Source organism: Caloenas nicobarica, chromosome 12 (assembly GCF_036013445.1).
Source record: "Caloenas nicobarica isolate bCalNic1 chromosome 12, bCalNic1.hap1, whole genome shotgun sequence".
NCBI lineage: Eukaryota > Metazoa > Chordata > Aves > Columbiformes > Columbidae > Caloenas > Caloenas nicobarica.
In genome coordinates this window covers 19,842,083-19,862,860 of record NC_088256.1, presented here as the reverse complement: position 1 = coordinate 19,862,860, position 20,778 = coordinate 19,842,083, and the positions used below count along the sequence as shown (strand labels likewise).

General features: G+C 50.1%; 2 protein-coding genes across 2 annotated transcripts; both read left to right on the top strand.

Moving 5' to 3' along the window:
* The first annotated feature begins 217 nt into the window (after positions 1 to 217).
* Positions 218 to 8,635, top strand: LOC135993426 (nuclear pore glycoprotein p62-like). The gene is made up of 12 exons (XM_065643298.1): positions 218 to 589; positions 1,163 to 1,545; positions 1,787 to 1,897; positions 2,264 to 2,392; positions 3,416 to 3,514; positions 3,863 to 3,968; positions 4,108 to 4,252; positions 4,646 to 4,695; positions 4,822 to 4,956; positions 5,638 to 5,749; positions 6,461 to 6,527; positions 8,416 to 8,635. The coding sequence occupies exons 1-12, from the start codon at positions 306 to 308 to the stop codon at positions 8,505 to 8,507; spliced, it is 1,713 nt and encodes a 570-aa protein (XP_065499370.1). The 5' UTR covers positions 218 to 305; the 3' UTR covers positions 8,508 to 8,635.
* Positions 8,636 to 9,903: 1,268 nt separating this feature from the next.
* On the top strand, positions 9,904 to 17,455 carry RBM41 (RNA binding motif protein 41). Its single transcript, XM_065643228.1, has 7 exons — positions 9,904 to 9,969; positions 10,658 to 10,774; positions 11,352 to 11,544; positions 13,982 to 14,186; positions 15,557 to 15,933; positions 16,535 to 16,682; positions 17,044 to 17,455. The coding sequence occupies exons 1-7, from the start codon at positions 9,962 to 9,964 to the stop codon at positions 17,199 to 17,201; spliced, it is 1,206 nt and encodes a 401-aa protein (XP_065499300.1). The 5' UTR covers positions 9,904 to 9,961; the 3' UTR covers positions 17,202 to 17,455.
* Positions 17,456 to 20,778: the final 3,323 nt, after the last annotated feature.

Sequence of the window (20,778 nt, the reverse complement as noted above, 5' to 3'; positions counted from 1 at the left end):
GGCCCGCCCGGGGCCGCCAGCGGCCGCGTCCCCGTCACCACGGCAACGGGCGCCGCTGCCCCGCCCCGACTCACCGACCAATCCGAGCGGGTCGCCCTGGAGCGGCGGCGGGACCAGCCAATAGCTGTGGAGAGCAGGAAGATCCGGCCGGTGGTTGGCGAGGCGAGGGAGAGGGGGCGGGCGCTAATTGCGTCATCAGTTCGCGCGAGCGCGGCGCAGTCCGGCTGCGGGAGCGGGGCCGGCGCCGCCATCGGTGCGGTTGTGGTGGCGGGTCGGTCCCGGTCCCTGTGGCCGCCGCCGCCGCCATGAGCCAGTTCAACTTCGGGTCGGGCGCGGCGGGAGGCGGCTTCACGTTCGGCACGCCGAAGACGGCCGCCAGCACGGCCGCGACCAGCTTCTCGTTCTCCACGCCCGCCGCCCAGGGCAGCTTCAGCTTCGGCAGCGCGGCCCAGCCGCCCGCCAGCAGCCAGCCCGCCGGGCCCTTCTCCATCAGCACGCCGGGCCCCGCCGCGCAGCCCGCTGCCGCCTTCAGCTTCGGGACGCCGGCCCCGGCCTCGGCGGCTCCGGCCGCGACCGCGTTCCCGCTGGGGTGAGAGGCCGGGGCCGTGCGGGGGTGTTGGCGGTGCCGAGCGGCCCCGGAGCGGGGGAGGACGAGCGGGTGGTGTCGGTCCGCTCGTTGCTCTGGAGGGGCTTTGTGTGTGGCTGTCAGGGGATGAGCCTGTTGCTCTTGTGCCTTCGAGCTCCTGCTGGACGTGGGGAAAGTGTTCAGTGAGAACCGTTATTTGTCATTGCTGAATCTCTTCAGAATGGCTCTAAGAAAAACCTGTTTCTTGCTTTAGTCTGTAATTGAGATGTATATGGAAGTGAAAAGGGTGCTTAGGAGGTGACAGAATAAGCAGCTTCACTTACACTGCCATCAGTGTCTTCTGGTGCCTGGGTGGTTGGAGGTAATTCAGGGGGAGTCAGTATAAGGAGACTTAAAGGAGGACTAGAGATGACAGGAGTCACAATACAGTCTTTGTCTACTTTCAAAGGTTAACCCAGTCAAGTGCACGCCTTATTGAAAGGTGGTTTCTGGTGCCAGCAAAGGGTCTGTGAGAAAGCTGATATAGAACTGGACTGGATGTATGTCTCAAACAGGTTGGCTTCTTTTCTTCTGTAGGACAAATACACCAAAACTGACGTTTGGAGGCAGCACCACAGCTCCAGCGACCGGCATCACAGGGGGCTTTGGGTTTGGTAGCTCTGCACCAACCAGCGTGCCCTCAAGTCAAGCAGCAGCCCCTTCTGGCTTTGCGTTTGGATCTGCTGGCAGCACCAGCAGCACCACCGCTCAATCAGGCACAACTGGAGGGTTCACGTTTTCCAGCGGTACCACAACTCAGGCCGGAGCAACCAGCTTCACCCTCGGCACTGCAGCTCTGCAAGCAGCACCCTCAGGGTTGACCTTTGGAGCAGCAGCTGCAGCTACTGCCACCACCGCAGCCACCTCAGGAGCTGTGACCCAGTCGACAACCCCCTTCAGCCTTGGGGGACCGTCCGCAGGTGGGGGTCGGGGCTTGTGAAAGGGTGGCCGGAGTTGTGGGCAGCCTGTGTACAGGGAGGGCGGCTGGGCTGGTGTGGAGGTTCCACAGCCTTCTGCTTCTGCTGGGGGGGAATGGAGAGAGTGGCTGCAATCAGTGATTTTTCTGATGTGCTTATGCAGGCTCTTCAGTGATAAGTGACAATACAGTGTCTCTGTAGTAAAAGGTTCATCTTTTCTTTTTACTTGCTGTACTTGTTCCAGGTCTAAACTTTGGGTCATTGACTTCAACAGCAGCCACTAGTGCACCCGCGGCAACGCTGACCGCGAGTACCAGCCAGGGACCCGCTCTGTCCTTTGGAACCAAGCTTGGAGGTAGGAATGATTTTAGGGAGTAATTACTCAAGACGTAGTGAATCTGCTGTCTTTCTGGGAATAGTTTTCTAAACTGAGCCTGGCGATGGGCTAGAAGTGTTTGTTACTGTGAATTTGCAATGGCATCGGTAATCTCTGATGGTTCATAGAGCCACTGAACTTAGTCTCCTGTGTTGTTGTTTTTATTGCATCCCATGTGTCAAATTCTGTTCCGTACTTGTTGCTGGAGCGTAGTGGAAAGGAGCCACAGGTTTAAAGGGTACATTGGAAAAGAGATATGAGGTAGAATAAGAACTGGTGTAGATAGGCAGATTTGTATTATGTTCCCAGCACGATTGTAGAGAGTCTATGCTTTTTCTGTTGCAGTAACAACGACGGCTGCCACAGCTGTTGCTACCACCACAACCTCCATTCTTGGTTCAACGGGGCCTACGTTGTTTGCATCTGTAGCGAGTTCTTCAGCACCCACATCATCTACCACCACAGGCCTCTCACGTGAGTCACACCGTAGAGTTTTTATCTGTTGGGGGAATAAGTGAGCAGTGCATGGTTGGTGGTACCTGTCAGTGGTGGAGCTGCAGGTGCTGGGGTAATATGGGAGAATTCAAAAGGCCGGGTCTTCTCAGTGCTGGCCACGTTCCCTCTTTGTGGTTTCTGGCAAACTTTCTTCAATGGCGAGGCGTGGCGGGTTCTGTTCAAACCAAAGCGCAGTTTAGATTCAGAGTGGGCAAGCGCATGGGGCGGTTTTAGCTTCAGTTTCCTTTGACTGTGGAGCCACTAGCTACAGTAAGCGTCCCTGTTTACCAGAGTTAAGACAGCTATTCCATACATCATGCTGCCTAACACCTAGCTCTGAAAATATAGGCAGCTGCTCCCAAAAAGTTTAGCAGGTTTTATGTTAAAACCACACTGATTAGTTTCAACTAATCAGTGGCAATTAGTAGATGTCCTATATACCAGCCTAAAAACTTGTGTGTTTTACTAGCTCTACAACGCTAGTATTGCTACTCTAGTTCCAAAGCTGACCTTAATCTTGTGTTTCAGAATGCTTCTAAACTAATGGGCATTCTCTGTTTATCAGGATGTCTGAAAACTTTTTCTTAGATGATAACAGGTGGGTTGTTTTCAGGGAAGTGAGATGTGAGCAGTGTGTTTCCTGTAGTACATGCAGTTGTGTTGCTTTACAAATAGACTCATGGTGAGATTGTGTTTCCTGCCTGCCTGTGTCCAGTACCTTTTGCTTATTTTAGCGTTGGGCAGCAGTTAAATGTTGGAGAGTTCAAAACGGTTAAAGTGAAGTGACGGTAGCTGGGTTGAAGAAGTTTCCTGGAAGAATGGCAGAGTGTTCTGGCTCTTTTATAGCTTCAGTCTGCCCTTTTTCCTGTTGTATGTGGAGTGGTCCTGGCTAATAGAAATAAAGATCAGGTGGAGATGGGTGAGCAGGCAGGGTGGAACATTTCAAGGGGTCACTGTATTTAATGGGTTATGCAAACTCCTAATGTTGTCTTCTGTTGACAGTTGGTGCCCCTTCCACTGGGACAGCCGGTCTTGGAACGCTTGGGTTTGGATTAAAAGTTCCTGGAACAACAGCTGCTGCCACAACCAGCGCTGCCACGAGTAAGGACTAGATGCTGAAATAACACAGGTCTTTCTCTCTCTGATCCTCGTTTTCCATCTGCCCAAACACACAGTCACTCATGACTTGTGAGATCCTGGCCACAGCAGAGGCAGCCAATTCCTCATTTTCCTGGAGCTGCCAGTCAGGCATTTACAGGCCAGTACTTCTGTGTCAAGTTGTGCTTCATTCCCGTCTTGACAGACATGGGATTTGCGTTTGGTCCCTCCAAGCGCAGTGCTCTATGAGCTCAAATAGGTCCCTTTGGAAGTGTATGTTGGAGATGTTCTTGTTATGCTGTATAGCAGATGTGTCTTCTTGTGTTGGTTGACTTGAATCTCTTCTTTCAGGCACCACTTCTGCTTCTGGCTTTGCTTTGAATCTGAAGCCGTTAAGTACAACCGGTGCCACTGCAGTGGGGACTTCTACAGCTGCCATAACCGCAACAACAGCCAGGTGAGTGTTTTGTTAGAGCGGACTATTTCTCGACTGGGGCAAGAGGTGCAGTGTTGATGCTGGTGTCGGAGATGGGTGTTGTCATGTTTATGTTTTGGGTTCTGACCTCTGTTCTGTGCTGTCTGACGCTTCCTCTCAGCGCGCCTCCAGTGATGACCTATGCCCAGCTGGAGAGTCTGATAAACAAGTGGAGTCTGGAACTGGAAGACCAAGAGAAACACTTTCTCCATCAAGCCACGCAGGTCAATGCCTGGGATCGGATGCTGATAGAGAATGGCGAGAAGGTCAGGTGACATCCCGTGTAACCTGGTTTTGCTTGCTGAGATCCGTAAAGGCCTTTGCTGGTACAGATGCAGCACGACATCCAGGGGGACATTCTACTGGTTAAAAAAAAAATAGTTGTGAATTCTATCTGGATGCTTGTGAAAGTCTCTCTGTATGTCTGCTCTGGTCTGTAGGCATTGAAGGCTGGAAATCTCCTCTGTGAGTTTACATGGTGATAAGTTATTTTAGGGTGGCACTTTTGTAACCAATCCTCCATGATTCATTTTTTGGTCCGTAAATCTTCCTGTAGCTATTCTTTGCTTCTAGTAGACATTTGTATGGTGTTGGCTTACTCTGTTTTATGAGTTGACATTTGAGTTTTCGTAGTGTAACTGAGTGTCTTCTGTTTCCAGATTACATCATTACACAGAGAAGTAGAGAAAGTGAAGCTTGATCAGAAGAGGTACGACAGTCTGAAGCCTTGAAGTGATGCAAAAAAGAACCCAAATGTTCTCGTGCCACTGGTGGTATGGCAGATCTAGAATGTATATTACCTGTGATTGGGGTAGCTGACAGTTTCTCTTTTCAGACTGGATCAGGAACTAGACTTCATTCTGTCACAGCAGAAAGAGCTTGAAGACTTGTTGACCCCCCTGGAGGAGTCTGTGAAGGAACAGAGCGGGACGATCTACTTGCAGCATGCGGATGAAGAACGGGAGAGGACGTAAGAGAAAAATGGGCTTGGGACGTGTGCTGAGCAGAGGAATGTGGTGGTGATCGATCAGCAAGAAGTAGAAATGGGCCGTGTGACAGTATTGATCTATCGGTGGCATTTGTCATGTATGGGATCCTGTTTTATGCATGGCAGCTTAGATTTTATGCATTGGAAACAGGGTAATGGGGACTGGAAGCCTTTGAATCAGCATGCAAAGCTCTTTGGATGCTGGTTTAATGAGCTGTGTGGGAAAAGGTTACTAATTTTGCATATTCTCTGAAAATTAGTGATTCTTTAGTGATAGAAGTGAAGAGAGCAGAATGCACTGTGTGTGGCTCAAGCACCCTTGTAAGCCTCAAGTGTTTAGTTGTAGCAAGGTAATTAAAATAAGTGTTTGTCAGGTTCAAGAGATGTTAATGTTGAAGAATCTGGACTAGCTGGTTCCTTGAGTTCTGACACAACCTTCCAGAAAGTCTCCACAGTGTTGCTTGTCTGTCTCTGTGTGTCTGTCAAGAGAGGAAGAGGTCAGCAGTTACTTCATGTGTGTGACACAATGTCTCCCGTGGTGCTCTCTCCATCAGTGGAAAGGTGCAGAAGCTGGTTCTGACTGCCCAGGGTTGGTGTGACTGGGAGCAGATCTTCTGAAGTTCACGTCAAATATTCTGACCTTGGTTCCCATTAATTTTGCAGCTATAAACTGGCTGAAAACATAGATGCTCAGTTGAAACATATGGCACAAGATCTGAAGGACATAATTGAGCACTTGAATACATCAGGAGGCCCAGCAGACACGAGTGACCCGGTATATCCAAGCTTTTTTTTTTTTTTTTAATATGTTGATAAAGCAGCAAAAGATACTTAAACAGTTCTCACTCTTCATTTCTCCCCTTATGGATACTAGCACTGCTTGTAGTTTCATCCCTGGAAGGGTATTTTGTTTCATCCTGGGGTTGTTTCTCTTCTGGTAAAATTTGCATTGTAACACAGCACAAGTTAGCCTGACTTACCTCCTTACTCTGCAGTTCTGTTAATAGTTTTCAGAGTGTCTCATTCTGGTATGAACTCTGGTTATTTGCTTGTGATCTAATTTTTGCCATGTTTCCGAGGCATTTCTGAACACTGATCCAGCCAACTGCCCCGTTGCTTCTATCTTGTAGCAAAATTTCCTGTCAGTGTTTCAGACTCAGGGGTTTTTTTCTGTTCATTTTTACTTCTGCCACCTCAAGCCCCTCAGGTGATCAGTGTAGTGGTGGTTCCTACCTCTGAACTGGAATAAGCCTAAGCCACAGGCATATACTCTACACTAGTCTGTTTTCTTGACAGTAGAGAGAAGTGAAACAACAGAGTTGCTGCACAGGCTTCCCTGGGAAAGTGGCTGCCACGTTAGTGGAGCTGCACCTCTGAGAAATTTGGTTGCATCCTGTTCCAAAGGCGGGGACAGGCAGGATGTCTTTTATTGCCCTTAGTTTTTGTGTGCTGTAACAAATGACTTGCACCATTTCTTTCTGCTCAGCTTCAGCAGATCTGTAAAATCTTGAATGCGCACATGGATTCCTTGCAGTGGATTGACCAGAACTCAGGTGAGAGTCGTGTTGCAGCTTTTTGGGAACGTAAGCAGAAAGCATGTAGCGTGTATGGCTGTGTTTCTGGACATAAATGAATTCCTGAAGATCTCTGAGGAATCTTCTCACCTTCATTTCCACTGACCCTTCTGTGGTTGAATTCTCCTGATGTGCATTCAAGGCCTCTGCTGAGAAGGAATTCCTGACAACTGCTCATGCTTCACAAAAGAGCACTGCTTGGAATGCATCAGTGCAAAGCAGAGGATGTGAAAACGTTATGCTGTATTCTATCCAAGTGAGGTTAAATATTTCAGCTTGTGAAATATTGTGGAGTTTCCCTTTCGATCAGGAAAATGGGTGAGGAGGTGCGTGTGTGTAATGTTGTCATCTCCCTCTAAACAGGAAAGCCAAACCCAGGTGAGACAGAGCAGGATGCATTTATCCACAGGTGGGGTAACTTTGGAGTATGGAAATTTCACAGTAGCAATAACTTGAGATGTAATGCAGAGCCGAAGATGGCACTCAGTAGGGAAAACATGAAAGCAAGGAGAATTTGTTTATTGTTTGCCCTTAAGCAGTGTGGTGGAAACACAATGCAATTTTCTCTTAGCTCTTGCCATTAGTAAATTGATAGGTCTGGGAAGGACGCAGTCCTTAACATTCTTTTCGTATATCAAAAACAACAAGAAAGCAGAGAACAAATAAGCAAAACCCCAGAGCTCAGACCTCTGTGCTGCAGGTGATGTTATCCGTTTTGGTTCCTGTGGAAAACCTCCAGGACTGTTTCCCCACAGCCAGTGACCATTTCTAGGTGAACCCATACACAGTGGCTATTATTAACTTGCCTGACCTGTTGAACAGTTTTGTGCAACTATGGCACTTTATTCTTATTAACGTTAACCTCTACTGCCACAAGTCAGCGGCTTTGCTGAGCATGGACGCAGGGTGGTGCTGCTGGCACAAGTGAAAGGTGTTTGGACAGAGCCTTGTTGTGACCTCCTGCCTCTTCCCGAGAGGCTCAGAGTCTTCTCTCGCAGGTACAGCTGAGACCTGAGTTGGGCGAGAGAGATCTGGGAGGTGGTGAGGCAGACTGCTGTTTTATGCCACAGTCTTTTTGGCATATTTGAAAAGCGACAGAGAGGAATGTGTTGCTTACTATGTTAGTGGAACATTCTGGTTTTGGCAGGCTGTGCAAAATCAAACCTCACCTGGAATATCTGTCTCCAAGCCACAGGCTGACATAATGTTGTAGCGCTGTTGAGTAGCATCTGATGAGCTTTGCTGGAATGAGATTAGAAATTGCTTCAGCTTGTGCCAAGATTTTTTGTATCTTGCAATGCCGGCTGGGTCTGAAGTGGTGATCGATCAGTGGCTTTTGTATTTCCAGACCTGTGACCTGCAAATAAGAGATGATCTGTGTTGTGGCTGCAAGTGTTCTCAGCTCCTCTGTGTGGTGGCAGTGTCCTTTCTGAGTTTACAGTTAAAAGCTTGTTACAGCTGTGTGATACCCTGCAAGAAAAGATGGTTGAGCAGGAGGTGATTGGGGAAACTGTTTTAAACAACAATTGCTTTTTCTCAGGCTGCAGAGCAGCTTTGCCGTTTGTGTTCAGGGAAGGTTTGCTCTGCTCTCTGGTGCAGTGCCCTGCAAGTCTAACACGCTGACGTGCCAAAAAGTGTCGCATGTCCCAGCACCCTCCGATTCTGCCTGCCAGTCCCCAAATGCTTCGGGATACTTTTTGGACGATCTTCTTTGCCTTGGAGGGTTCGCAGTGCTTGGTGTGGAGATTTCCTCCTCCTTTGTGCACTGTCAAATCTGAGGGACTGTCAAAATGTTTTTCTGCAGGCTAGTGTGTGCAGGATTGTGTTTTAGGGTGACTATAAGATTAATCCCTTGTTTCTCCCACAGCCATGTTGCAGAGAAAGGTAGAAGAGGTGACAAAGGTGTGTGAGAGCCGCCGCAAGGAGCAGGAGCGCAGTTTTCGAATCACGTTTGATTGAATGAGTCCAAGTTTGAAGGATTAAACTAAAATCTGCACAGAAAACAGAGGCCTTTGGGAACCTATGTCTCAAATCATGTCTCTTTCTTTTTTTTATTTTTTTTTTTTTAATAAAATCAGTTGTTTGTTCCCAAGCCAGTCTTTGCAGTGTCTGACTGTGTTTTTCCCGCCCCGGTCTGGTGTGAGGAGACTGCATGGAGTATGTGCTGAGAGCATGTGCTGTTTGTGCTGTGTAACTGCACACAGCCTGGATAAATACACAAATGCTGCCTTTTGGGATTTAAGTGGTATGTGACTCTGCAGCTGAGCTCTTTGGTGCTTAAAAGTAATGGGACTTTGTTCAGTGGGACTTGCTAAGCTTTTATTCAGGTCCTTACAGAGCTGGTGTGATGAAGAGCTGTCCCGAGAAGGAGCTGCAGCAGTCGGAGAGACTCAAACTCCTTGTATTAGCTGGCTGGATTTTGTGTTTAAAGGAGGTATGTGCTTCCACTGCTGAAAGTGAGCCTTGTTTTCTGTACCTTTGGCAATAAACAGCTTTAGTGCTGTACCTGTAAGCAGAATTTCTCTGCAATTAAAACTGATTAGATGTGCCCATAGAACAATGGTACCTGTGTGGGGGTTCGGTGTAGTGCAGCTTGTTTGGTTGGAAGGGTGCGGGAAAGAATGTGTTCAACAAGTCTGCCTTGGAAGGCTTTTTAAGAGAGAGAGTCAAATTGATGCTTTTTCACCACGTGTGCTTATAATGCACTTAAAATGTATCTTTATAAGCAGAGGGAAATGAATGATCATGTATTTAGCAGAACTGCTGTCACCATTGCTTCTCCTTTGCACTTTACGCTTAGCTTAGGACAGGGATCTGTACACAGATTCTAATGTATCTTTATGAGTAGAGGGAAGTGAATGATCACGTCTTTAGTAAAACTGCCTCCATGCTTGATTCTCCTTCGCACTTCATGCTTTTGCTCCTCAAAATGTTGTCGAGGTTCAAATAAGGTGAACTTCGCATTTACCTTCCTGCCCCTGTCTCACATCTGCCTCGTCTTACCTCTTGCTCTGTGGAAAAAAAAAAAAAAAGGGAGTCACTAGTGTAAATCAGTGACTTTAACGTGAGTCACAACTTGTGAATTACTCTCTCACACGTGTGCATTTTATCATCTTTAAAGCAGAGCATGGGAGGTCTGCCGGGTGCTACAGATGAACTTGTTGAGGGGCTTGTGGGGAAACCCTTGCGGGGCTTGCAGCCCCGTCCCTGCGCGTTTCCCCCGGGGAGCGGAGCCACGGCCCCGCCGCGGCACCCGAGCCCAGCCCCCGCGGCTCGCCCCGAGCCGGGCACCGCCCTCACGCCAGGCCGCGGTTCCCCGGAGCCGCGCAGGCCCCGCTCGGCCCTTCCGGACTCCATGTCCCGGCGGCCCCCGCGGCGCGGGCGGTGGCGGCGGAGCCGGTGGGGCCGCGGCCATGCGGAGGTGAGCGGGGCTGGGGCGGCCCCGGGCTGCGGGAACAGGCGCTGCAGGGCTGGTGTCGGCCTCCCCTCCGGGGGAGCCCTCCCCGCTGCGGGGCCCGCGGCACCCGGGGGGCCGGGGGGGCCGGAGGGGCCGGGGTGCGGGAGCGCCCTCCGAAAGAGGGGCCGGGGGTGTGCGGGGTGTCCGTCTGTCTGTCTCCCTGAAGCGGGGGGGCCCCAGGAAGGGCAAAGGGACCTTTCCATGGAGCGCTGCTGGAATTCACTGTTTCTCTTCTCCCCCGCAGTTTTCTCTTTGTTAAGTCCTTTGAAACTAGCAATGACTGTCTAGATGCTGATACAAAACAGCTTTCCAGTAATAAAAATATGACTGCATGTGAGATTTTTTTTTTTTTTAGACTCCCTGGGATATTTTTAGTGTTCTCCAGGTAACCCCAAATCTTTTCTAGTTAACCTTAGCAGGAGCTTTGGTCACATAGTTTTGGTTCCTTGTGTGCTTTAGAATCATCGAATCGTTCTGGTTGGAAGAGACCCTCAAGATCATCGAATCCAACCACAACCTAACTCTGGCAGTAACCCGTGTCCCCTTTAAATCCCACGAAAAGAGTCAAGGGGGCAGCGAGGCTGCAGCGGTGGTGCGTTTGGAGCAGTGTTTTCCCTTGTCCTTACTGACCGTGCTGTGTTGTGTGCCCCAGGGTGAACAGCAGCCTGTCCAGCGATGAGCTCCTCCTGGAAGACTTGGAGACGGAAGGAGAGAGGCAGCTGAAGAGCCTCCTTCACCACCAGCTTGATACCTCCGTCTCCATTGAGCAGTAAGTCCTCATCTGGCCGTGGCGGGGCTGTTGGAGGGGCTGCTGAGCGGAGTCTGGCCATTTTAGGGGCAGCAGCAGTGTTGCCTCATTGGGGCTTCCTTCCCGGGGAGATGTTTGGTGTTGTCTGCCAAAACAGCTGTGCAAACCCTTCCTCCTTTGCTTGGTCTCCCTCCCAGACATCCCAGCAGGAGATAAGCACTCCTTATCTCCTGGAGCAAATGCAGTCAGTAACTTATTTTCACTCTTTAGGTGAAAATAACTGATTTGCCTGGGGCAGACGCAGGGGTGAGTTTCCAGGCTCGATAGCTCATCCCCACCAGGCTGGCCTGTGTTTGCACCTGCGGGGTGTTTGGTGTTACGGTGTCACAAGGTGCCTCCTGCCCGCGTTTGGGCAGCGTGCTGCCATGAGGCATCTCCTGGGCTTGCAAAATGGTTGGGAGAGCGTGGCTCAATTGCGTGTCAGAAACACAGGATCTCTGCCCAGGTGCAGCAGGACCAAGCACGGTTGCGGGGAGAGGCCAGCCCCTTCCTATTCCCCCGGTTTCTCAGTGCTAAGTTATTTCTGTTTGGGTTACAGGTGCAAGTCAAAGCGAAGATGCTTCGCCCCTGCAGCTTTTTACAAGCCTTTTGGGGAAGAGGCTGCAGGGGCTTTGACCTTGTCACAGTTCCAGGCTCTGCAGGAGAGCAACAAAGAAACTGCCTCTCTCCGAGAACTGGGGCTCTCCGATTCGGAGATCCTGCTCTGGAAGAGTCAAGCTTCAGCAGAGAAGGTATGCAGGCTCTGCTCTGATGTGAACATGGTCAGGTCCCTCTAACCCCATGGCCTGTGGCAGCCTGGTAGAAAATTCAAGTCCTTTGTGAGCCCTCTGGTATAGAATGGCCACTCCGTATGTCTCTTGCCTTTAGGGCAGTGTGATCCCATGTTTCTTCTGGCCTGTTTTCTTTGATGGAATGGTCTATGCCAGAACTATCAGACTCATTTTCACCGGGGGCCACATCAGCCTCGTGGTTGCCTTTAAAAGGCCGAATGTAATTTTAGGGCTGTATAAATGTAGGAGTAGTTCCATTTATACAGTCCTAAGACTACATTTGGCCCCTTGAAAGCAACTATGAGGCTGATGTGGCCCCTGGTGAAAATGAGTTTGATACCCCTGCTCTTTGCTAAAAGCTGTGGTGGAGAGAAGAGTTGGTCAATTGGAACACAGCAGGACCTGACTATATTCCTGCTTCTACCTTGGTGGTCTCAAGCAAGTAATTTCACCTGTTTGTACCTGTGTAAGAAGGATTTAAAGGCTGGAGGAGAAAAAGGGGGAAATATTTCAAAGTGCTCCAACCTCCTCCTTTCTGTATCCTGACACACCCTGGGATCCCCTGACTGGTTTGGAATAGCTGTAGGGAGGGTTTTGTATGTTCTCCATGGGGCTTGCAGGTCCTTTGAGGGATTTGAAACAGCCACATAAAAATAGCAGTGCCGAGCTGTTAGACCAAGTGTGTGATTGCAGTGATGTGCGCCTCTTTGGGTGCAGTTTGCAGCAGAGCAGCACCAAAGCAGGTTTCTCCCCTTCCTCTGCCTTCACCTTTTCACTTTGCAGAGATAAGGGGCTTTGGGGTCGTCCTGTGTCAGGTGCACTGGAATGTTCTGCTCTTAATTTGGTAAACCAGAAGGTGCAAAATAGGAATTGGGCTGACTCTTGGCTTCCCTCTGTCTCCTCTGTGCTGTGTGCAGGAGGAAGCCGTCTGCAGTAATCATAGGTTTGCTCTCTTCAGCTGGAGTCATTACCGTGGTGGTTAAATGCAAACCCAGCCCTGCTGTGGTCTGCATTAAAGCTTGGATTAGAGAGGAGTGGTGTTAATTTAAGAATAAAAATTAATGTCAGCAGTACCGGCTGTTGTATTTGGTATGAAATCAGTCCTGGGATGTTTAGAAATAAAGATTAGCATGGAAAACACAACTCTTGACTGAAAGAACCATTGGTATTAGGGTACAACTTCCACAGCTCCTGAGAGCAGGATATTTAGAGAGAAAGCCCAGGTCCTGTAGCAATGCGCAGCTTTGTATGTGCAGGCCCTGAGTGAAAGATTCCACCAAGGAGGAGTCAGCTGAGACAGACAGGACTTCAGATTGCCTGTGGGGCGCTCGCCAAAGTGGTGAGCGCAGGCTTCTGTTATTTTCGGCTGCTAAGTTGCAGCTTTTTTGAAAACAAAGTACTACAAATGATTTCCCGGAATTGCTTTTCCGTATAAACAGCCTTTTGTGCCCCAGGGGAGCTGTGAAATGGTGAATGGAAGCCACGCAGATGCGGGCCCGTGCAGTCAGGCGGGAAGGGAGAGGTACCCATGAGAAAGTCTTTGTTGCATTGCGCTCAGTGCAGGGAGAAAGCCTGAGGCAGAAGGATCTGCCACAGTAATTCTTGAAGTGAATTTGAGAAAAGAAAATCCACCTACAGCCCCATGAAAGTGTGTCGTTGGGATTCTGATAGAGGTGCAAGGAGGAACAGAAATGCTCTTCTAGAAGTTGGGGTATGTCTCTATGCTTTGGCAGCCGGAGTCTGGTGAATCTTAGCAGTGCTCTGGCCCCTGCATTGAGGTTTATGTGTACAGGAATGTTTGCCTGTAGCTCGGTTATAGCTACGAGGTCTGTGCCACAGTAGCTGGGTGGTTTCTGGGAGCTGGCTCGTGCAAAGCTGGTCAGGGGTTTAGTCCCCAGCAGAGACCTACCCCTGGGTGCCAAATGGCAGCTTGGGCTCAACTTTTCAGCAAATAGGGTTCTCTCAGTGATGCCAGGATCATAGATCAAAAGCTTGGTGGAAACTTGAGCTCAGGGATGCTGGAGACGTGGCAAAAGAACTACCAAGGAGGTGTTTGCAGTTACTGTAGGTGGCCTCAGAAAATGGCTGTAGGTTGCGGAGTCTGGGACAGAGGGACACAGGCACCGTCAGACAATGAGGCTGGGGAAAGGAAAGCAGCACAGAAAGGTCAGGAGAAAGCGGCTGTTTCTCTGTTTCTCTTAAGAACTGAGGTTTGCCGAGCAGTTGTATTTCTGTCCTGTACTTGCAGTAACAGGACCTCTTGGTGAGCTGCTCTTTGGGGAGAATGGTTCCTGGTTGCACCCACTCCAGGACTGGAGGATGTGAACTTTGACTGCTGGCCAGGTCTCTGAAAAGGAGGCATGTGCTGTATCTGAGCAAAGCTGTTCCTGTCTTCCAGGGCTCTGGGCTGGGAGCAGCCCCGGAAGCCACACAGGACCGACTCCATGCCATCCAGGAGAAGATAGAAGAGCGTCAGCGCATACTTGCTTTGCCCCAGAGGTTTGCTGGCAGCAAGCAGCTGAGCCGACGGGAGATGGAGATTGAAAACGCCCTCTTCCAGGGAACAGACCGGCACTCCTTCCTCCGGGCGCTCTACCACCAAGGTTTGTGGGCTCAAGGCTGTTCTTGCCTTTGCTCCATCGCAGAGAGCTGGGATGTGTGGGAGTCCAGCACATTTCTGTCTGCCCTTATGTCCCTGTTTTGGCACTGTGTGGGAGGAGATATTTTCCTCTTTTACATGAGCAGACAGAGAGTGGGCTCTTTGAAGGGTTTAATATAGAGTCTTGTTAAGTCCATCTCTGTTCGGAGAGCGTGGATCTGATGGATCTCATGGATGTGCTGCAGGTATTGCAGAGCCCAGCTCAGTATGTAGAAGAGCAGCCGGGGTTTTGCTTTGGTAGAGTCTGGAGGTCCACACCAAGCTGCACTGAGTGACACAAGGTGCCTGTGTGGGTCTGGAGATCATCCCTTCACTGATGTAACTGCAGTGTAACAAGGGAAGCAGAGGCACAGAGCAGGAAAGAGTAGGAGTGACATGTTAAAGGCTTCTCCCAGTAGCCAAAGTGGAATTGAAGCTCAGTTGCTGATTTCAATACTGTGTCCGTGGGATGACAGCACTTGTCCCCAAGCCTGTGGCTTAGTGTGACTTCTCTGGGTGGAAAGTCAAGTGCTGTCCAGAGATGGCAAAAAGTGCTCCAGCCTGCTTTAGCTGAAGAATATGTGGGCATGAAGCTCCAGCCCAGACTGATTTTTGTATGTAAGACAGCATTAAGTAGAAGATGAGGAGGAACTTCTAAACTCCAACTCCTAAAACACCACTTTGATCAGTGTTGACACTGTTCAAGCTAGAATGTCCAGCTGACCTGGCATCCTCTGGCCCCTGCTCCCTCCTTTGGCGTCAGTGTTGTGGTATTTAGCAAAATTAAGAGGCAGCCAGGTTGAGGCTTGTAGGCTGGGAGATGCCCCTCTCACTTCCGTCCTCATTTCCTTTAAACAGAGTAAAGGAGATATTATTGGTCAGTCCATGCCGTGGACCTTCTTTAAACCCAGGAGCTTAATCTGATATTGTCCCTGCAGGCAAAAAGTTTCTATTCCAGGTAGTGGTGTAGAAAGGCAGCGTGGCACATCCTGGCCATGCATGAAGGAGGAGGAAGGTGTGTTGAAGAAGTCACTAGAATGTGCTGAAACATGCCTGCAGATAAGCCAGCGAGGACATCTCTGGAAGAAACGAGCTCTGTACAAAGCACCGGTGGACCTGCTGCTCTTTGCAGGTTCATCCTCAGCTGGGACAACAGCACTTGCTGGCTGCTGCGACTATTCTTCTTGTTTTGAGTAACCTGCAGGGCTTGGTTGGCAGATGCATGGAGACTGCGGCAGAACATGGTTTCTTCTGTCTGTGTGTCTTCCTGCAGTCTGTGCGTTTTTCAGGTTCTTGGTGGTTGTTACGTTGCCGTGTTTCTCCGTTGTGGATTAGATGACACTCAGAAGAAGGTAACAGATGAAAAGGACCCCATGGTTCATCTGGAGAGTGTTTACCAAGAGCTTCTGAGCAAGAAGGGACCTGAAGAAGTCCAGCCTACCAAGAGTGACCCATGCTCATGCCCTTCCCTGGCCCCACAGGGGCCGGTGGCTGAGTCGTCATCGCTTCCAGACCAGGAAGAGCAAGCAGAACAGGGAAGAAGTCCTAGCCTTCCTCCAGCAAGGCCACACCAGTCCCCTCCACAGTCTGTGATTATAAAGGAGCCTGTAGAGTTTGTCCCAGAAGAGGAGATCCGCAAGAACCGTCTTTCGGAGGAAGAACTCCGGAATATACCCAGGTTCTCATCCTACCATCCTGGGGAGCCTAACACGGTATGTTGAGATGAACCAGGATTATTTCTTGTTCCTCCCTAGCATGCCCTGAAGCTGTTTCTGCAGGAAAAGGCTCCTCTTTGCTGTTGCCTAGAGGGCGCTCGGTTGATCCTCCTGGCCAAGGAAGAGCAGCCTCCGCTCCGAGAGGGAAGGGGCCCTTTGGCTCTAGTGGGAAGTTGCCCGGCCTGGCAAAGAGCTGTAGTTCAGCCCCTGGCCCTTCCTGGCTTTGGCAGCTCACTCATCAAGATGTGCTCTCCCAGTTTGGGCCTGACAGAGACCAGCTGTGACTTCACTCAAACTGTGCTTAACTGGTAGCTGGAGCTGCTTGTGTTTTACAAGTAACTGGAGCTATCAGCACTTGGTACACGCAAGCATGATGGTGCCTTGAGTCCAGAGCTGTCTTTCTCTGTACACCCACCTGCCTTCCAAACTCCACTGTGAGCGTGCGGGTGGAAGGAGGACTCTAGGATGGCAGGATGGGCTGAACTGATTCAGCCTTTCTGAACTGATTCACACCTGTGAAGTGTATGACTTCAGACCGGTTTGGAAGGTGTCTGTTTGCATAGCATGGGCTGGCTGACCCTCTGTGTCTCTGGAACAGGTGCTGTATTTGAAGAACCTGGGCCCTCGAGTGACAGTGAAGGACCTGGTGTCCTTGTTTGCTCGGTTCCAGAAGGAGGACAGCCCACCGATCCAGTTCCGCCTCCTGAGCGGCCGGATGAGGGGTCAGGCTTTCATCACCTTCCCTGGTGAGTCACTGCCTTGTGCCTGTTAGTTCTTCCCTGACCCACGAAGGTGCTGCATCTTGCCTCAGGACACTGAGCTGGCTCCAAGCCTGCTCTCCAAGGAGGAGGAGAGTTCAGTCCCTTTTCTTCCTTTCACATCATAGTCTTTTCCCTGGATTAGAAGAGGATTGATCAAAACAGAAGGGATGTAGTCTGTGTGCTGTATTTATATTCAGCACATCAGTCCGGCTGGAGGATCCCAGCACTGCACTGTGTCGTGCTGCAGGCTGAGGGTCCGTGTGCCAGGAACATCTGTGTGAGCACCACACGTGTCTGTGCCAGAACTTGCCGTGTAACCTGTGCCTATTTTCCTATCTCATTACAGATGTTCAGTTGGCCCAAGACGCCATGCTGTTGGTGAATGGGTATAATCTGCAGGGGAAGCCGCTGGTGATTGAATTTGGGAAAAGCAAGAGGCAGTTGCCAGAGGCTGACTGTGCCATCCCCTGCTCCTCTGCTGGAGAGAACTCCCTTACCAAGTAAGGGATGGATAACCGAGAAGCTTGTGGATTTGCATGGGCCATGGAAACTCCTTGGTCATAACTGGGGCAGTGAAGGACTGTTAGGAGTTAACATGCAGGTCCAGAAATCTCAGAGCAGGGAAGGGAGAGAGCTGGGGACTGGGCTCTTCTTGAGAGAGATGGGCACTGCCTTTACACTGCTGGGGCGTGCTGGCATTTTCCTCCTGTTCTATGTGTGTGTCCACTTTCTCAGCCCTTCGTGGCAAGGAAGGAAGAAGCCATGTAAATAAATGTATTTATTATGATATTTCCTTAGTGTATATTTATTCACCTTTGTTTTGTGCAAGTCTTCCAGAGGCAAGCGTGCTGCGCTCCGGTGGTGCAGGACTGTGTTGGCAGAGTTCACTCGTGCCCTCTGTGCTGGGAGCTGGAGTACCCGACCGATGCAGGGACTGGTGGGGCTGCTGCCCCTTCTCTGGTGGCAGCAGCTACATTGCTTTAGGACAAGAAGAAAGGCTGCCTCTTTTCTTCCAGACACTTTGGCTGCACCGGTATCTAGTTACACGAGTGCTTTATGATCACAAGTATGTTTTGGCTGCTCACCGTTGATCCCCATGAAGCCCTGTGGCACTGAGGGTAGTTGCTCTGCTGCGGTACCATTGTGGCAGATGCCAGGGTTTATCTGCTGACCCGTTGTAGCACTTTTTGTGAACAAGGTCATATGCTTCCCACAGTATCCCAGTGCTCATGGAAGAGCAACATCCGAGCTTTTGGTGATGGTGGCTGAGGGAACACAGGCTTTCCCAGCAGAGCTGAGTTGCAGCCTTCCTCTGTGTACCTAAACACAGCCACACAGAGAAGAGGAATGTGGAGATATTGCTGACCCCCACTCAGCTCAATACTTTTAAGTGGTTTTTATTCAAAACATCCCACTGTCATGTCTGTCCTGGCTCTGTTTTTGAGACCATCTTCCTGTAGCCTCTCCTGTGTCACACTTCTCTGGAGTGTCAGGTCTGTGGTCAGGTCTTTGCAGCTGGATTTTTTTTGTGCCCCTGTGGCAGAAGGGAGGTAGGTGGACTGGGCAACCCTGTTCTCCTTGACTCTGTGGCTTCTAGAGAAAATGATTGTTACTGAAGACTCTGTGCCTAGTCTGGAGGCCATCCTGGAGCCTCTTCAACACCAGGGAGAAGCTGCTAGCACATTTCCATGCTGTTCCAGGCAAAAAGGGCACACGCATCCTTATCCGGAACATTCGCAGGTAGGGGGCTGGGCGTGCAGCGAGGCAGCGATGCCCTGAGGATGGGGAAGAGCTAAAAGCAGAGACAGCTTCAAGACAGCACCTGGCCTGGGTGGTCTAAGCCCGCTGTCATCCAGCCTGGCTGCTGGAGGAACAAATGCAGGGATTTCTCCTCCCTCGGTATGACCGAGTGCTTGGGGTGCCACGCTGAGAGTTAGGAGAGATGGGTCTAGTTCTGTCTGTCACAGGTGTGCTCTTTTTTTTTTCAGAGGAAACCAATTAATAATATTTACTTCCTTTTCCCACCTGTGCAATGGAACTTCTACAAATCTGTGCCATCAAGACTGTTCTGAAGTGTTCTGCTACTTTGCTGTTCTGCACAGAAATACCTGTAATTAAATGACTGACTAGTGAGATCCATGGAGCATCTGAAATGTGCTGTTTTATCTGCTCCTCAGGAAGTTCCCTTGGAATCCTGATACAGAAGAGCAGAATGGGGTGCTGATGATTGGAGGAGACTGTCTTTATTTTTGTATTTGGTGTTTGTCAGAAATAAAGATGGGAAGCAGATTTCCTTGCAGGTGACAGGGAGATTCCCAGCAGAAAGATTCTGCACTCTCAGAAGATGGTTCCAGAGTTTCCTGGCCCAGAAATGGAGCACTCATCATGGGTAAGCTGATGAACTCGAAGGGAGCAGGACGGCCCTTCCCCAGCTTTGTGCTGTGCATGACTCAGGGGATGAAAGACTTGAAATCCAGACTAGATTTTGGGTTCACCTGGAAGAGGCTACATGCAACTAGGTTTCTCCTGCCTGTTGTTTTGTGCTGTCCCCTCTCCCAGGCATACTGCCCTATCTGGTACCCAAAGCCTCGCATGCAGATTGATCACCCTGCCGCGGATGGTGAACACTCGGCTGATCACCAGGAGCCTGGCCGACGTTGAATATGATTTTTACAAGCCAAGATTAATTATATCCTTCCTGCCACCTCTTGCCACACTACTCTCACAGCAGCCTCAGCACACTGGAGGGTTCTAGGTCAACCTCAGAGCTGGGCTCAGGCCTGTCTGGTCTGAGATATAGAGATTTCCATTAATAGAGAGGCTGAATTATCTTCTCTTTCCTATCTTCTGGTAACCTTTGGGAAGCCAAATCCTGATGTGAAGCTTAGAAAGGAGGCTTTTGCTGGAGCTCCCAGGTGATAGGGCTCACAGCTCACCAGTTCCTGCAATACCCCAAGGCCAGTGTGCTGGAGAGGTGCCAGTCGACTGGAAGCTGGTAAAGGTTGTCCTGGTTTTCAAGAAGGGTAAGAAGGAAGACCCTGGTAATTACAGGCCAGTCAGTCTCACTTCAGTGCCTGGCAAAATTAAGAAGAGTTATTATTCTTGAAGTTATTGAAAAACACTGAAGGGACAATGCAGTCATTGGTCGTAGCCAGCACAGGTTCACAAAGGGAAATTCCTGTTTAATGAACTTAATTTCCTTTTATGACAATGTCACACATCTTGTTGACCATGGGAAGCCAGTAGATATGGTGGTTTTGGATTTTTAGCAAAGCTTTTGATGCTATCTCTTGCAGTATCCATCTGGATAAACTGTCCAGCACCCCGCTAGACAAGTCCATAATATCCTGGGTGAACAACTGACTGACAGGTCAGACCCAAAGGGTTATAGTAAACGGGGTTACAACAGGCTGGTGGCCAGTCACAAGCAGGGTTCTCAGGGCCCAGTTTTAGATCCAGTGTTCCTTATTGTTTTTATAAATTGTCTGGATGCAGGAATCAAATGTACGCTATGTAAGTTTGCTGATTATACTAAACTAGGAGAGGTGTGGACTCCTTGAGGGTAGGGAGGCCTTAGAGAGACATCTGGGTAGATCAGAGAACTGGGCGATCACCAACTGTGTGGAATCTAACAAGAGAAAGAGCTGGATTCTCCACCTGGAACGGGGTAATCCTGGTTATACACACAAATTGGGGGATGAGACGCTGGAGAGCAGTCCCGTGGAAAGAGATCTGGGGATCTGGGTTGATGGCAAGTTGAACATGAACCAACAGAGTGCCTTGGCAGCCCAAGGGCCAACTGTGTCCAGGGGTTCATCAAGCACAGCATCACCGGCGGGTTGACAGCGGGGATTGTCCCGCTCTGCACTGGTCCAGCCCCACAACCTCGAGCTCCGTGTGCAGTCTTGGGCACCTCACCATGAGAAGGACATCAGATTGTTAGTGTGTCCAGAAGAGGGCAACCAAGATGGTGAGAGGCCTCGAAGGCAAGACTTAGGAGGGGTGGCTGAGGTCGCTTGGTTTGTTCAGCTTAGAGAAGGCCAAGGGGCAACCTCATCGCAGTCTGCACCTTCCTCAGGGG